The sequence below is a fragment of the Alosa sapidissima genome, chromosome 16 (assembly GCF_018492685.1).
Source record: "Alosa sapidissima isolate fAloSap1 chromosome 16, fAloSap1.pri, whole genome shotgun sequence".
NCBI lineage: Eukaryota > Metazoa > Chordata > Actinopteri > Clupeiformes > Clupeidae > Alosa > Alosa sapidissima.
This window is the reverse complement of record NC_055972.1, coordinates 34,403,100-34,414,052: the sequence shown is the minus strand read 5'-3', so window position 1 is coordinate 34,414,052 and position 10,953 is coordinate 34,403,100. Positions and strand designations below refer to the sequence as shown.

Here is a 10,953-nt window from a genome sequence, read left to right as displayed (position 1 = left end):
ATGAATTAAAATGTGTTTAATGCAATAAATATAAACTGTAGAGATGCAACCTGGTCATTAAAATGATTACAAATGGGATTTTTTTTCCAGGTTTTTTTTTTCTTTTTCTCCCCCCGCCCCTTTGGTGGCCCTCAGTTCAATGTTGGGTTCCTGAATTTGCCCTCACCAATCAAAACTTTGAGAACCCCTGGTTTAGCCATTCAAACTGTCAGTTGTCATCAAATATGACTGCCCCCGACTGTATGCATTTTATGTTTATATATTTGCATTTTCATGCACTGTTAATTCCTCGGAATTACATTTTCTAGTTTAGTCTCAGTTTTCAGTGTTTGGGCCAGGTTTTGGCTAAGGACCCAGCAAGAAGTGGGCCATAACTGAAGTGTGCAGCCAAGTGTGGGGCTGGCTATATTTGCAGTCACACAAAAATATGAGCAGTGAATATAAGACTGTGATATTGATAGAAGACTGAGCAGGTGCTTTAGGATTAGGCTACATGTAGGTTTAAGGTTTAGATTATGTAGGCCTTGCTGAAACTGTAGATTAGCCAACTTCCTCCAATTTTGGTGATTGTCATTTGGCTATATTTGTTATAGACTTTTCCTCGTTTTATTCGTATTATTTTCGAAATATTCTAATGGTAGGCATTTTGACTCGATCTAATGGCAATTATATAAAAATCGTGACCCAAGGCTTAGTCAGTTACACAGTGTTTTTAACTGATGTAATATGTGGTAGAGACAAAATAGGCTACTTTCGCGACTGGCACTTCATTACTCGTGGAGGGGCGGCGGCAAAGTGTGTTGCAACGCATGGTAAGCAGAGACCTACTTCTCGCAGAAGTCAGCCAAGCGAAGCAAGGACACGGGAGCCAAACTCGTATGTGAAAGTCGAGTTTGCACCATCGATGCAAATTTTGTTGGATGAAAATGAATTCATGAAAGCACAATCAGAGCAAGGAATGATACAATGCCGACACTGGGCGTGCGGCGTTAAGTAACAATCGTGCCATATTTTGCGAGGAATGCTATCTCATCTTGTGCGCAAATGTTTCATTGGGGAAAGTGGAAGAAGAGGATGGGGGCTAGTGCCTCTGCCAAAAGGCCAGTGTTCGATGATAAGGAAGATGGTGAGTATTTCTCGCTGTCACTGTTGTTGCACTATTGTATCGATCATGTGCTAGTTTCACTGGTCGATCAGCTTAAGGTTTCAACCATATGCGCGTGATTGTGGCAATTACGCGTGGAAGGATATCATTTCACGTCTATTTAAAAGCTACCGTCTAGATCGACACAGCAATAGTTTATTTGTCTAAAGCCTGCGGTCTTTTTACGGGATGTTGAAACCATTGTGGACTATTTCGCTTGCACGAATGCGCTTGCACGTCAGTTTCACCCGTCTGCGTAGCCTGCAGTAGCCTAAAAGTAACATTGAAATATGTATGGGGTGTAGTATACTGTATTTGCAGTAGCCTACAGTGGCTATTGGAGCTCACTCCAACGTTCTTTTCCCAAATTGCTCGTTGGCTAGAACTACTTGTAATTGAAACTCTGGTAGCCTACGCAGCCTATGAACAGTTAATTTGCTTGTCAGTTCTTGTTTTTGTGCAGAAATTCCTTGCACAGAAATTCTAAATTCGATGGAGCTGTCGTTCCTGTTCATCCCTCACTGACAGTTTTATTTAGCAGGGTTTTATGTATTAATTTAGCTTAATTTGTATCGTTGGGAGGTCGGGGCACCTTCTTATGGCAGTAAGCTAAACATGTTTTGTAAATCGGTAGCATATAGGTCTAGTTACAACAGTTTTACATTTAGTGTAGGCTATGATTTAAAATGCATCTTCACCTTATACCTTTCTAATTAATGAGAGCCATGAAAATAGGCTGCTTTAACCTGTCAGTTTAAGCAGATTAAGTTGTGCTTCATAAAATAAAAATAAAACCCCCCACAAAAGTGAAAAAATATATTATTAGATTTGAACTTCGTGTTATAGGCCGATATATGATTGATTGCTTGCCAGTGTTACGTGGTATTCTATTGACTAACTGATTAAATCATACACAAACAGTGGTCCCTACTGGTGAAACATGTGCTTTGGGCTCTGTTTCTTTATAATGGGTGTACATTTGATTGGTCAACTGGCCACTGGTTTGGGGTTTTGAAGCACTGCAATATAAACATATTGGTGATTGACAGAAGGTCTGACAAATTATAGGGCAGGGACAAATGAAACACTGAGGATTTTAAGTGATCATACTAGATTGCGGTATTTTGTGATGTACAACCTACATCTCTCCTCATTTCCGTTATTGCATTCAAAGACATGTATGTATGTATGTATGTATGTAATGTTCAAGTATAATCTGAAGAACAGTTGATCAATGGCAGTGGTGGGTGGATGAAACATCCAGGATGAATGAACATAGTTTAAACTCTGTAAACCTTCCTGCCATGAGTGTTTAAAACATGTTGTGAGAAAGAGTACTATTGGGCTTTATTTGTTACAGTGGTTCTCAAAGTGTGGGGTGGGCCCCACTAGTGGACAATACAGACATGACAAGTGGGGTGTGACAAACATGGGAAATGAGTCTTTTTGCGCATATCTTTATAACGCCTTTATTTTTTGACAAGGAAGATCATCCATTCAAAACAAAATAGCTACACAAACACAGGCGTGATAAACAGGCCTAAATATAATATAAATGAAAACAACATCAGATCCAGAGGACCGAGACAGGAAATGTAAAGTGTAACCAAAATACGAAAATAATATTTTAACGTTTCCTGGGGTGATAAGGTCAGGTGGGGCTTGAAATTTTGACAACCCCAAAGTGGGGAATAACGGAAAAAGTTTGAGAACCATTGTCTTAGTGTATGTCTGCACAGATTTAACAGTCTCCACATTTGTATTATGTTTCCATTTTGCAAAATGTTACACATCAAAATAGGTGCACACCATGACTGTTACATCCCCCTGCGTCCACGGCAGCCTGACCTATAGTGTGCTTTTACTGCAGAAAGCCTGGTCACAGCCGGGGCTACACCGGGTGCACAGCTACTATGTTTACGCTCAATGAACAAAACATATAAGACTGGTGTAATTTATTTGAATGTGTGCGCTGCGATCACATGCTGTGCCAGTTCCATTAATTAACCTCAGTGTGATGGCCTGGTAGGAAGCATAGATATTCATGGGTTGAAATGTGGTATTGAGAAGACTGTGTATTCCCGGAGGTACAGCATATTTTTGGTGGATGTTTGTCTCTGTCTAGGCTTGAGGTAGAGTTTTTACTGGGGAATTACTTGGCTAGGGCAAATGTGTGAGGACACTCTGTTTGCTCCATCACCACTGCCAGTAGTAGTAACTGCCCCACTGTCTTCTGAAGAGGAAAGACATTTCCTCATGCTTTTTCTGCCTCTGGTGTTACTAGAGCTTGGATGGAAGGAAGAGTTACGGGAAAGTGTGGCCAAGAATGTTCAATTATCGATAAATTTGATAAGTTCGATATCGACTTGCTTATTGTACGATAGGGGTATCACAATTCTCCAAATCCTTGATTCGGTTTAATTTTTTATTTTGGTCATGATTCCATTCCATCTTTTTTCGATCTTTTTTTAAATTATATTACTATTGCATTTCTTAAGTTGTTTACTACAAACTTGACTTAGGTTAGTTCCTACTGTGACTAAACAGAACATAGACATGAATGAGACACAATGTTAATGTTCATGGAATATTGCACTGGTAATGTTCATTTTATGTCTTAAAGTAATTTTGGACTGTACAACTTATCACTTGTTAAGTTGAATAAGCTAGTGTTAACTGACATGAATGAATGAACCACAAAATATTTCCAAACCGGTAATTTCGGAGAAGCAGGAGGGGGTTTGAGTTTGGTTGATAATGTAGAAAAATAGAGGAGACAATGTTGACAAGCTTCACTTCAACACGCGCGTGTGTGAGTGTGTCACTTTACTTTTGGGGTCATTCTGTGTGAAATCAGACAAAAGCAGAGCAGATGGCATACATATTAAATATATTATAGGATCCATACATATATTAAATACTTAAGCAATATAGCACGAGTGAGAGTGAGACTCGGCCTCCAGCCTCGTGGCTACGGCCGAACAACACCCGTGGGAATATCCATGACCAATCCCACGATCACGAGTGCTATATTGCTTTTATACAACAATTCTACCACAAACTAAATAATCTGAAAACACCCCATTATTGTTTAAAAATGTTAATTTCGACATCGTTCTTACGCATCAAAAAATAGTTCCCTTTTCAAGAGACAGCGTCTTGGTTGCTAGGTAACCAACATTCCAGACCCCTCGTTACGGGTCTTTGTGGTTTACATGTCTTCTTGAAAGAAATGTGGAAATCACATTCATATCTAGGTTTGCTGCATGCATGTTACAAGGACACTGGGCCATGTCATGTAAGGGACATGGTACTGCAAAAAAACGGAAACATAGTCTACATTGCAGAACCACTGAACTTTATTAATGTATAGTGAATAAATGTTACACTACTGTGCACAGCCTGACGTGACGATGCTAGCACGTTAGCAGCGGTTAGCTAATTATGCTAACGTTAGTTATCTACAAGTCTCCTCCAAGTGACAATCATATTATACACAATGCTGGCAATGCTGAGAACAATTAGCATCCTCGTTTATCTTACTTACATTGAGTTGACTGTGTGGCTTAATCCACAGATGTGGTGAAGCACTGCTTCGTTATGGTTTGCTAAGGAGTAACCCATTGCTTGAAATAGTGGAGAGCTGGGTGTCAAATCTTCGCATTGTATCGCGGAGTGATTTATTATTAGCTGTGCTGAGTCTGAGTTGAAATGTCCAGGGATATTCCAACTCATGGAACGTCACTCGGCCAATCAGAAACAAATAAATAGTTCCATAGAACCCAATTGTTGTATAAATCCATCTAGACCATAGGTTCTTAAAGTAAACATTTCTGGCGGCCCGCGATAACATCTGATAACATCTGTAAAACTGTTAAAACTGTACAACTATACTGTGTGCTTTGAAAAGAATGAATCTCCGTTTAGTGGTGTTTCGTGGTCATCAGGTTTTTCTTGTGGTGCTTTGGTAGCTGGAATTGGCCCTGAATAAGGCCTGTGCTGATAAGAAGCAAGGCACACTGAGACTGTTTGTTCTAAATAAGTTTGTACTTGAAATGGACTGCAACCAGAACTGTTATATCCCAAATTTGTCTGTTGAGGGTAGAGAACCCCAGGGATTGTGTGTGCATTGCAATTTTTCTTAACTCCTTGAATGCCAAGCTGTTTTCGGAAGCTTTGTCCTAGAGTGCCAGCAATCTAGACCATTGTTGATGATTTTTGTACAGCCACAGCATATTCTGTGTTCGCTATGAACACATACAATGGCTCATTTGAAAGGTGAGACTTTAAGCTCTCAGTGGGTGCAAACCGTGTATTTCTACACGCCTCTGTTCCTGAGAAATCCCAAGCTAAACAGTGGCTAGTTTTCATCAAAATCCCTTTTTTTTTTTCTAGAAATGGAGATATTGCGTCTTTTACTGTATGACCTGAGAAGTGTTGCCTGCAAAGTTTCTGGGAAGAGATCTAACGAGACCTGCCACCTAGTGATAAACCCACGAAAATAAATGACCTGATTTTGACCTGGTGTGCATGTCACTGATCGGCTAATCAGTGACTGATTCGAAACAAAGCAGCAACCATCAAAAGCCGAGTTAAGATCAAACGTCCAGATAAAATGTCCAGATCTTGCGTTTTCATGAGTTTTCGATCGTCATATATTTCATTTCCATTCATCACAGAGTTCCCCAAATCACATATAAGATGTGTTAGAGTGTCTAGTTTCGTAATAAAAAAAAAAAGCTACAAACTTAAAGGAGAATTCCGGTGTGATATTGACCTAAAGTGTGTTGAAACATGATACCGAGTGTGAACGTATGTCTCATAGCCAATCTCGGCTTGTCCCCTGCACTCCAAAATCTGGCGCTAGTTAGCCAATGCTACCAACAGCTTTTTCAATGGTTCAATTAGCCATGCAAATAAATCACTGTTTTACACCATTTACGAGGCTCAATATATCTCCACACTTCATTGGTAGACTTCCGAGGGCCCTGACATTTAAAACGAGACATAATATTAAGGAAAAACTTAATATTACGTTTTTTAGCCTCAGTTATGAATTAAAATGTGTTTAATGCAATAAATATAAACTGTAGAGATGCAACCTGGTCATTAAAATGATTACAAATGGGATTTTTTTCCAGGTTTTTTTTTCTTTTTCTCCCCCCGCCCCTTTGGCGGCCCTCAGTTCAATGTTGGGTTCCTGAATTGGCCCTCACCAATCAAAACTTGAGAACCCCTGATCTAGACAATACAGTAATAAAAACAATATCTAAGCCATTTTTTCAGTGCCAGCTTAAAACCTCCTCAACTTCTGACCATCTTTATATTTCCTGGCAACCTTATCCACAGGCTTGTTGTTACATACAAAAAGGACTCCTTACCTAAATTACTCTTAACTCTAGGGCAGGGGTGTCCAAAATGTTTCTCTCAAGGGCCAGATTGGGTTTTGAAAATTGGCCGGCGGGCCACACAAAAAAAATAATATATATAATTTGATGCTGTTTAATTAATTTATAAATGGTGCACTGTCACTTTAAGACTCTTTGCCAGCTCCACTCAAATATAGCCTATGGCTAGTGCTGTGCCTATGACTGTGCCCTCTCACAGTTTATAAATGGTCAGTAGTCTACTGTTGCCATCACGATTTCCTTTTAAAAGTTATAAAAAAGGAGATATTAATATCAACAATGACAAGCCAGCTGGAACCTGCCGCGCTCTCACCCTCTCGTGCACGCTCAAATGCGTTTCCAACTAAATGGAGTAGCTTAACGTAGTTAGATCTGCTGCATTGGAGATACTATTTATCTCGATGTAACAAGCTGTTTTGACATTGACATTGTAAACGTTCCCTAAGAAGAGTGTAAAGCAGTTTGCAGTAGCCTAAAGTTAACCACAACGTCGTCTATCGCTGGAAAAAAATTGCGAGCCTATGATAACCTAATTAAATGCTCAGCAGGCCGGATTAAAGTGCGTGGTGGGCCGGATCTATGATAAACTAATAAATGCTCGGCAGGCCGGATTAAAGTGCGTGGCGGGCCGCATTTGGCCCGCGGGCCTTAGTTTGGACACCCCTGCTCTAAGGGGTACAAAATCAGTAGAGCTGCCCCTGGTAGAGTAGCTGTGAACATCTCTCACTCTGTTAAAATAATTGATTAAATATTTGGGGACATCCCCATGTACAATCTTATGTACCATGCACAGGTGAATCTGAGAGACTCTGTCTTCTACTTTTAACCACCCAATAGTCTCAAAATGAGAAGTGTCAAGATGAGCTCTCATGGGGAGGTTCAAAATAATCCGTATAACCTTATTTTGAGCAGTCTGAAGCCTATGTTTCAGGTGTATTTTCTTTGTCTTTCAAATAATTGCTGCCATCTTGACCAGGACTCCCTGGCAGAAGAGACATTGTTCTCAAAAAAAAGGCCTTCTGTAGGTCTAGCATGACCATACCACAAAAATTACCTTTATCTACTTCCCTCCTGTAAACAAGTGTCGGTGCAATGTGATTTACGAAAGCCAGACTGGAATTCATAGAGTAGATTGTGTGATGCTAGATACTTGTCAATCTGTTCAAAAATGATCCTTTCAATTATCTTTGACAGACTACACAGAATAGAAACAGGTCTATAGTTTCCATGGTCTAGTTTACTTTCTTTCTCATAAAGTGGAATCACTCTGGCAAGCTTGAGATCATTTGGGAAACGTCCTTGCACTATAGACATGTTTATGATATGGATGATACATGGGGTGATAACCTCAGCAGCATCTCTTAAGAATCTAGATGGAATATTGTCAAAGCCAGTGGCTTTAGAGATATTTAGGTTTTTAAGCTTCTTGAGTACAACTGCCTCTGACACCTTTTCAAAAGAGAAGCCTTCTACTCTGACCTCTTGCTGAGAATAAAAGTCAAGGATGTGACTTTCACCGTACTGCCCTGACTGGTCAGGTAGTCTCAAAATGAGAAGTGTCAAGATGAGCTCTCATGGGGAGGTTCAAAATAATCCGTATAACCTTATTTTGAGCAGTCTGAAGCCTATGTTTCAGGTGCTTTAAGACACCATTGTACCATGAACAGCATGCACAGTCAAAATAAGGCTGAATTAGAGCACTTGCCAGGGTTAGCATCACTTTCCTGTCCAGAAACCTTGAGATTCTGGCCAAGAAACGTACTCTTTGATTAACCTTGGCAAGTATCTTTTGCGCTTGGCCCACTCCAGACAGGTGGCAGTCCAGCACACAACCAAGGTAACTACCTGAGTCCTTTACAATGATCTCATTATCTCCAACTAAAACCAGGGGATCTTTTTAGATTTATCTTTGACCCAAACAGTATGGCTTCCGTTTTCCCTAGATGAAGCGATAGCCTATTGTCTGACATCCACCTGCATGCTGACATTCAATAGTTCTACACTGAGAGTTCTTTCAACTATGTTCTTATCTTTATGTGAAACCAATAACGCAGAATCATCTGCATATAAAAAAAGTTCACATGAACATACAGACTTAAGGTCATTTATATATAGAAGGAAAAAAAGTGGGCCCAAGACACTCCCTTGAGGGACCCCACAGTCTATGCATTGTGGTTGAGAGATTTTTTTCCTCAATATCCATCTTCAGATAAGAACTCACCCATCTGACTGCTAAGTCATTAAAACCAATTGTTTTTTATTTTTGTACCAAAATGCCATGGTCAACGGTATCAATCTTTATAGCAAAGGCCCTAATGGGCAAACTTCCCAGTTATATTTGTAGTCTTTTGTCATTTTGCCCTTCTACATACAACACCCGTTCCTTCTTGAGTACAACTGCCTCTGACACCTTTTCAAAAGAGAAGCCTTCTACTCTGACCTCTTGCTGAGAATAAAAGTCAAGGATGTGACTTTCACCGTACTGCCCTGACTGGTCAGGTAGTTTTTCCACCAGTTTACTAGCAACTGATGAGAAGTAGTTGTTAAAACTATCTGTCACTGTCACCTTTTCTACTGTAACATTATTCCCGAGATCAAAAGTTATGTGACTGGTTTTTGTTTTCAACCTGTTACTGTAGCCAAGCTGCTTGAGGGACTTCCATAACTTACTTGGATCATTTTTATATTCCACAATTTTCTCATTGAAATAGGCCTTTTTAGCAATGACCACTAATCTACCCACTTCATTTCTCACCTTTTTGTACTCTGCCCAATTCTGATCATCCTTATTTCTCTTAAATGTGTCATACTTCTTATTTCTCATCCTAATTGCCTCAAGAATATCATCATTTATCCAGGGTTCTGTCCTCTGTTTAATTCTTTACTACTTTAAATGGGGCTAATTTGTGTACAACTTCTAAAAACAAACATTTAAAAGAGCACCATGCTTTATCCACATCCATATTAATACCGCCACAGTATCACAATCAGGGCAGAGGCACAGCAGTTGCTTTTTTAATAATCTTGCCGACGTATCCTCCCCTGCTGGCTTCCGCTCACATTGCAATTTAACGATAAGTAGCCTAAAACTAGTCAGAGGTTATTAGGCCCGTCCAGTTTCACTTCACATATTATATATTTGTATTGATGTAGCCTATTTAAAACATTAACTTTCTTCTCAGTGTTTCCTCTTCATTTAGGGTGCCATTGCTTCAGAATTAGGGGAGACGCACAATATTGTCCAGAAGCATAGTAGGCTAAATGCCCTCCACTGGCTGCAGAAAATTGCAGTTTAACAATAAATAGCAATGCTAATCTGAGGTACCTGTCTAGTTTTATTCCATAAATATATGTTTTTTATAGACGTTAGTGGCATGCGCTATCAAGAGCTTCCATGTGCCTCGCATGTTAAAGAATGTGTTTGTGTTGTTGTATGTATGCTGCTGAGACCTTGAATTTCCCCTGGGGATCAATAAACTATCTATCTATCTATCTATCTATCTATCTGTCAACATCTCTTGGTGGAAAGGTGTAGCACAGGCTAAGGACAACCAATTCATTTCTGGAGCTGATCGTATTGAAAGTATTTCCCATATCGTAGCCTATTAGTTTGCTAGCAACAACAGCAAAAATGAAACATGGAGAGTGGATGTCTCCGCAGAGACACCGCTGTTACATTAGATGCGTACTCAATCGCGATTCAGGGCAGGAAAAATACAACGACTGGTAGTAACTAAGGTAAAAAGGATTAAAGCTAGGGGTGAACGATTTTGGAAAAAAATCTAATTGCGATTTTTCTCACCAAGATTGCGATGCGATATGCGATTATTTTTAAGCATAAGTATATATACTTTTTTGATCCCGTGAGGGAAATTTGGTCTCTGCATTTAACCCAATCGGTGAATTAGTGAAACACAAACAGCACACAGTGAACACACAGTGAGGTGAAGCACACACTAATCCCGGCGCAGTGAGCTGCCTGCTTCAACGGCGGCGCTCGGGGAGCAGTGAGGGGTTAGGTGCCTTGCTCAAGGGCACTTCAGCCGCGGCCCACTGGTCGGGGCTCGAACCGGCAACCCTCCGGTTACAAGTCCAGAGTGCTAACCAGTGGGCCACGGCTGCCCACTAAAATTATCTTCTGTCTTATTCAACAAAGACAAGCAATATATTATTCTATAGTATGACCAACACAAAATTAGATAAGTTAAACATAAACTGTTCTTTCCTGGAGCCCAGGCCTATGTTATGATGGCATTAGGTCATTGAATAAGATTGATGAATGATTGAAAAAATATTTCATTCATCAATCTTATTCAATGACCTAATGCCATCATAACATAGGCCTGGGCTCCAGGAACAGTTTATGTTTAATTTATCTAATTTTGTGTTGGTCATACTATA

At 40.0% G+C, this 10,953-nt stretch overlaps 1 protein-coding gene across 3 annotated transcripts in view; it reads left to right on the top strand.

Moving 5' to 3' along the window:
- The first annotated feature begins 785 nt into the window (after window positions 1-785).
- LOC121685489 (serine/threonine-protein kinase 32C-like) overlaps window positions 786-10,953 on the top strand; it is a 288,624-nt gene continuing 278,456 nt past the window's right edge. For all 3 annotated transcript variants that reach the window (XM_042066054.1, XM_042066057.1, XM_042066055.1), the window contains exon 1: window positions 786-1,126. In XM_042066054.1, the coding sequence (XP_041921988.1) occupies window positions 1,045-1,126 (82 nt within the window). In that variant the 5' untranslated portion in view covers window positions 786-1,044. The remainder of the gene's footprint in view (window positions 1,127-10,953) is intronic.